The 7214-nt window shown below is 37.9% G+C and overlaps 1 protein-coding gene across 3 annotated transcripts in view; it reads left to right on the top strand.

The window, feature by feature from the left end:
- Nucleotides 1-1272: 1272 nt before the first annotated feature.
- ADGRA1 (adhesion G protein-coupled receptor A1) overlaps nucleotides 1273-7214 on the top strand; it is a 471200-nt gene continuing 465258 nt past the window's right edge. For all 3 annotated transcript variants that reach the window (XR_009155704.1, XM_058188059.1, XM_058188058.1), the window contains exon 1: nucleotides 1273-1730. Coding sequence is in view for 2 of the 3 variants with exons in the window: in XM_058188059.1 (XP_058044042.1) it covers nucleotides 1507-1730 (224 nt within the window). In the remaining variant the exon portion in view is untranslated. The remainder of the gene's footprint in view (nucleotides 1731-7214) is intronic.

Here is a 7214-nt window from a genome sequence, read left to right as displayed (position 1 = left end):
CACTTAGCAACAAGGAATGTTGGGCTGAATTGCAGTTGTAAGTCAAGGACTACTTGTACTCTTCCACCACCCTGCATGGCTAAGGAAAATAGATCCCATTCACAATTATCCAAAGGTGAACTGATCTTGTGTGTCACTGAGAAGTTTCCTATTCCATGTACAAAGTCTGTAGAGATTCTCAGTCATCCAGGTCATGGTTGTCCCAAAGGTGCTTTTTCAAGAGGCAACTGGACTTTCTTGTTTTTTCTTTTGAAGACATTTAGCTTCTTATTCAAGAAGCTTCTTCACCTCTGACAGGATAGTGGGGAATGGAAGAATTTATATTCCTTCCTAACATAAATTTATATTCCTTCCTAATCCTGTCAGGGCTGAAGCTTCTTAGATGAGAAGCGAAACTCTTCAAAAAAAAAAAAGAAAAAAAAAAGAAGAAAGTCCAGTTGCCTCCTAAAAAAGCACCTTTGGGCTATTCCATGTACACTTAAGGATGATGATCAAATGAAGAAACTAAAGGCAGTTTATTGCAGGAAATTAATCCAATCAATGCAATATCCCCCATGCAATTAAAAGTGAGGTTCTTATGAGGTGCCTGCACATGCGCAGAAGGCTTCTCTTTATGTATCCATAAATAGCTGGATCTCAGGCAATCCGAACCACAGTGGAGGAACCCATTTCATCCACACTTGAGCCCACCCGGCAGCCAATCCTGGTTTATTGTTACACCCATGTGTGAAAGGAATGGGTGTGTGTGATTTCCGAACAGTCCTATTTAAGATTACTCTTCCACAGAAACACTAGTGAAGGTGGCTCTTCACTCAGCAGGAAAACTCAAACTACATTTTTTTTGGGGGGGGGGAATCCTCCCGGGATTGTGCTGCCCCCCCCCACAGCTGGGGAAGGCGCGCGGTTTGTCCCAGCGCGCGACTCGCGCGCTTGAGCCATCCAGACTCTGCTGCTGTCTCCTGCAGGGGAGGGGGGGCGTCTTTTGGGGAGGAGACTGGACAGCCCCTTGTCTGAAATGGGGTAGGGTCTCCTACTCGAGCTGGGGTGGGGGCTGGACTAGAAGACCTCCAAGGTCCCTTTCCAGCGCTATTTCTGATTCAGCACGCGCCTCCCCCGCACCCACTCTAGAAACAAACTTGAGGTGGGGAAAAATTTAAGAAAAATAATTCCTCCAACGGCCGAAAGGTGGGAGGCATTTCATCCGCGGCAGCGCAAAAGCTCTCGCTCTCTCCCTCTCTCCCCGTGTGGTCCGCCCAGAGAGATTGGGCGGCGGGAAGCGGCGGTGCCGAGGCTAAGAGGGAGCGCCTCCTGCCTGTGGCCCACTGCGGAGAAGGAGGAGGAGGAAGAGGCGTGAAGGCGGGACGGCGACCCCCTTTCGCTGCCAGAGGGCTGCCGTGTGCGCGCCGACTATACCATGAGCGGCGCTGCCGCCGCCGCCTCTTACTTCGAGCCGCCAAAAACGCAGGAGAATCGAGGCGCCACCGCCGCCGCCGCCGCCCCCTCGCCATGCACGGACTGTGCTATTCCCTTTGCTTGGTGGCGGCCGCTGCGGTGGGGCTTTCCAAAGGCAACAGGAATTGTCCGGACCTGGTGGTTGACAGCTGTCTCTGCACCGCCGAGCGCTCCAAGGGACCCGGCCGGCAAACGCTCCGCATCAAAGTTGTCTGCAGCGGAGGCGACTTGGCGGAAACTTTGCACCCCTCCTTGTTGCCCAACCGCACCGTCTCCTTGTGAGTAAGCGAGGACGGGGTGTTCATACGTATGTGTGTGTAAGGGGGGAAGCGCTTAATTCTGCCTGGAGACTCCGATTGAGACCCTGGAAACGTTACAGGGCGGGGGCGGCGCTTTGTGCATGGTCAGAAACATCTTCTCCCGGTTTTTCGGGGTCTCCGATGCAGCCCAGGTAGATTTCTGGCTTTAGAAAGAGTTGCGAGGGGAATCCCTCGGGGTGGGATCTGTTTTTCTGGAATCTGTGGATTTAAGTTTTATTGGTTTCTGAGAAACCCAGTTCCAAAACGGAGGGTTTACAAGGCTGCGGATTCCTTAATGTTTACACCGCCTTTTGCGGGATTTGTTGGGAGGTGGGGTGGGGTGGGGATTATGGGCAGGAAATGGTCCTCTGTCAAGGACCCCTGAACCGAGGAAAGGAGCAGAATATACTGGTTACTGCGTTTCTCAAACCGAGCAAATGTACCGTATATTGTTAAATTAGCTCGTTTTGGAAACGGAATGGGTTTGGACAGAAGGAAGGGCTGAAAGAGTTATAGGATTCTTTTTCCTCCAAAAGCTGTAAAGGCTAGTTTAAGGATCCAGTTTAAAAGTTTAATTCCTCAAATGTTAACTTTCCAGTTGAGGAAAGACAAACTCACCTATGGTAGGGATGCCTAACAGATATTTTGTGTACTCTTGGAAGTCCCTCATCTTTTTCCTCCTGCAAAAGAAGAGTGATAGGAAGCAATACTTAGTTTGGGGATCTTTTGATATGAAAGAAGGCAGGAATAGATTATATTCTGAAGTTACCTTTGATAAATAGAAATCATCCTGGAAGGATAAGGTCTGATTATTGAATGCCGCTCTTTTTTTCTAAAAGCTTGTACAATAGAAACCTGAATTTCTTTCTTTGGGAACTTTTGCTGGCATTTTATTTGTTTTGAGGTGGAATAATATATACTGGAAAGTAAATTAGACAATACCTTGCCCACTGGTTTTCAAATAATATCCCCATGCTATGGTTTATATCAATTGAAATATCTTTATACCCGACTGAGGATAATTTCAGAACATAAAAATATAGCCACAAATACACTGAATAGTAAAGGTTTAGCTGGATTTTGAGAAATAAGATCTATTCTCCATACGTTATATGCCAATTTTAACTGTTCAGTTACAAAAATCTTCATTCTCTGCCCCCAATCTAATGCAATGTTAAAAATATATTTTGAGTCAGTTCCTGCTATGTAAAGTAAAATTGATAGGTCCATTTGTATGCAAATTTTCCTAGATGTCATCATTGAAACCAATAGGAATAATATGCAAATGCCATTAAACATGGACAGTAGATTAGCAAATTGATCTGATTAACAATAACAAATAAGTTTGAGTGTTTTAAAATGCAAAGGAGTCTGGTTTATACTGTATAAACTTTATTCTTACAGTCTGATGTATAGTTTATTTAAAACAGTGTTGAATGTAATTCATTGTATCATTTTTTTCTCTAAATGATTCATTCATCCAACAAGTCCAGTGCTGTTGAGTGTAATTGTTGACAACTCTTGCTGTGAAAATATCCAGTCTTTGCTGAACTTTATTCTTAAACTTGACACTTTTCAGAGAGACAACTGAAAAAAAAAGAGTAATTTACAACATCTGTGGAGCTTGTGCTTGGAAAATACAGATGTGCTCTGTGTTCTGTTACTTAAACTTTGGCTTACTCTATTCTTACTATTCTTCTGGGAATCTCTTTCTCATTAAGGTATAAATGTGCCAACTTCATTTTGAACGGAACTTTTCTGAAATAATCCAGCCAACATCGTAAAATTTATGTAATTACTGGTGTAATTAATTTAAGTGCTAAAATGTACATGTGAGCATGAAATATATTTACAAGAACTGGTGTGTGTAGGATCATAGAAGTAGATCATAGACATGGGAACAAGTCATATTCAACATACTGATCTTTCAGTAAATACTCATTGGACTATATATAGTAGTCTATATAGAAGAACTACTCTTAGGGGTTATTAAAGTCCACCTCCACATGTTCTTGTGCGCTCCATCCTTGAGTTATTCTGTGAAATTTGGGGATATTGTGAATTCACACTATACAGATGTGAAATCTGTCTCCACTGCTGATCCCAATCCTTTTTCCTGCCTTTGTTAAGTCACTTCCGCCCAGGATAATTAGTGACAAAACCTAACAGATTTATACTATACCATGATGCTGCCCTTGGATAGTGTTTTAATAAGGAGGGGGGAACCAGTTTAATATATTTGTCTTGGACTGCTTATGAGATGAAGGCGGTAATATAGGACATGGCAGAAACAATAACGATTACCATAGTTAGGTGCAAATAGGGAAAATTATATTCCTTATTATTCAAATACGATGGATTTATTTTGGCAGATTGCCTGCATCATAGTTGTAAACAATGTTTTCTTGAAAGTAAAATACATTCATTTCACTTGTCTTTAATGGTTTGGAATGTAGATTTAAGCATATTATTAAATGTATACCCTTTTATACACAGCCACTTAATGCAGAATATTCTGATAAATTTAAACTGTTTCTCATAACTGTTTTATATTAATTGAACTGGTAGAATAAAGGAAGCCAATAATAATATACATTTGCTAACTTATAATCCTATTCATGGTACTATAATTACATAAACACAGTTTTCAAAAGGTTGTTGGCATATGAAACAGACCAAATCTGTACAGTACAGAACATTGATTTCTGTTTGGAAGGAAATCCCATTGAGTGTTTATTTCCAGGTAAGTACAGAATTTCAGCTTAACAGTACATTTCAACATTAAACTTTTAAACTGTTTTCCTATTTCGACCATTTATTTTACAAGTAATCAAGTTAAAGGAAACTACTCCTAGAATATTTTAAACAGTTGCTCAGGAAAATATTAAATAAACAAAATTCAAAGGAAATGCTTTTTTCAGTAGATGAATAATTCAGCTGACAGATTGATTGAAAGTGTCAAATACTTACTGCAAAGAATGAGGCTTTGGTTAATCAGATTACATGGTGTGACATTTTGCCAGCTGCAGAAATTGGTGATAAAAAGTTTATGGAAGACCTGGGAGCAAATATTTTTATGAAGATACTGGCTGTTTACTTCTGCTTTATTTTCCCCACAGAGAAGCGGCTTCAGTGAATGGAACATAACGTTTCAAATGATTTCAACATTTTACATAATTGAAAAAAAATTATCCAGTGATAGTTGTCATTAAGACAATTATGATAATAAATATTTTTTCATGGATATTTAAACGGAAATTAGAATTTTCAGAGAACATTTTTATGATGAGATAAAAATATCTGATATATGTATGGGTGCCTGAGCCATTTCCAAGATATTACAGACTCATTATATGTTATATGTTGCCGACAGATATATCCTTGCCTGATAAATGCTTGAGAAATGGGAAAAAAGATAGGCCCACTTTGTTCTGGATGGTTATCATAGCCCCTGAAAAATAATATTACTATTAATTAAAATATATGCATCTATTTAAGATTGCATTGGATGGTACATTTAGCTATACTTTCCACAATCTATAGTGAATTGACCCAGTTGGAATACTGGAGAGAAAATAACTCTTGTTTCAATTTTTGTTGATAGTTGATACACACAACAGAATTAAGAATAATTGCTGTTAGAGGATTTGTAGATTCTGGCTATTTTCTGGTATTTGGGTGTCAAGAGGGAATTTCTCAACCTTGATATGTATGAACAGATTTTAGCAATTGTACATTTTGGGATGGTCTAAGTGAGGTTCACATAAATTAATGAAGTGAACTGGCAGTTGAATCCAACTGAGACGGTTAAGCAGCTGCTCTGCCTTCTTGATGTGTAAAAGGGAACTTTGTTCAAAATATTCTCCATGCATGCCATTCTGACTAATAATTTATGTTCCTAGGAATGAGAACTCTACAATTTTAGCTCTTTGGTTTTTTTTTTTGAAAAAAAAATCAAAACATTTTGATTTATATTCAAAAACCAGTACGTAGTGTATGAAGTACTTTCCACTTCAGTGTTAGATTAATAACATGTCACTAAATGATTAGAGGTAGACTTCATCTTACTTGTCACCAAATGTATCAAGATGATTGAGGTATTACAAAATATTGAAATACAACACTATATATTTTTATCACTGATAAAATAAATACCTGGTATAGCTTGAGTTTACTGACTAGGACAACCATCATTAGAAAAAATGATGGACTCCAGATCAAATCCTACAGGCGTAAGCTTTCCTTGTAGCTTAATTGATAAATATGTTGCATATTTATTGTATATTTATTTCGACAGGCATTCAGAAAAACAAAGCAATGTTATATTTACTAACTCCACTAGTACAGCAACACTATCCTTGGTTAATATAGTTTATTAGAGATTAGCTATGATGACATAAAATCTCATTGATTTAATTTGTAAATTTACTCTGGTTTGCTAATTTGCTCGGTTTTGAAGACAATGCTCTTATTTCAATAATCCTTTACTGATTTGCAGAATCATGCTATATTAGTCCCTTCATGACAATTGAGTCCTATAATTTTTTTTCTGTAATGGTTCAAGGTTTGTATTTAGAACTGTTGTACAGTTGTACAGCTGTTGTACAGTTTTTAAAATGAAATCTGAATTAGTAATAAGCTTCTTGCCTAAGCATAAAATCAGAGTCTTTTAAATCTACTTTGATTATATTCAAAAACCAGTACGTAGTGTATGAAGTACTTTCCACTTCAGTGTTAGATTAATAACATGTCACTAAATGATTAGAGGTAGACTTCATCTTACTTGTCACCAAATGTATCAAGATGATTGAGGTATTACAAAATATTGAAATACAACACTATATATTTTTATCACTGATAAAATAAATACCTGGTATAGCTTGAGTTTACTGACTAGGACAACCATCATTAGAAAAAATGATGGACTCCAGATCAAATCCTACAGGCGTAAGCTTTCCTTGTAGCTTAATTGATAAATATGTTGCATATTTATTGTATATTTATTTCGACAGGCATTCAGAAAAACAAAGCAATGTTATATTTACTAACTCCACTAGTACAGCAACACTATCCTTGGTTAATATAGTTTATTAGAGATTAGCTATGATGACATAAAATCTCATTGATTTAATTTGTAAATTTACTCTGGTTTGCTAATTTGCTCGGTTTTGAAGACAATGCTCTTATTTCAATAATCCTTTACTGATTTGCAGAATCATGCTATATTAGTCCCTTCATGACAATTGAGTCCTATAATTTTTTTTCTGTAATGGTTCAAGGTTTGTATTTAGAACTGTTGTACAGTTGTACAGCTGTTGTACAGTTTTTAAAATGAAATCTGAATTAGTAATAAGCTTCTTGCCTAAGCATAAAATCAGAGTCTTTTAAATCTACTTTGATTATATAGTATTTCTATTCTATACCATGCTATCACACATTCATTGATTTGTTGAGGGTGAAAGT

The sequence above is a fragment of the Ahaetulla prasina genome, chromosome 6 (assembly GCF_028640845.1).
Source record: "Ahaetulla prasina isolate Xishuangbanna chromosome 6, ASM2864084v1, whole genome shotgun sequence".
NCBI classification, from domain to species: Eukaryota; Metazoa; Chordata; class Lepidosauria; order Squamata; family Colubridae; genus Ahaetulla; species Ahaetulla prasina.
Note: the sequence above shows the minus strand (reverse complement) of the source record. Positions and strands in the feature narration are given on the sequence as shown.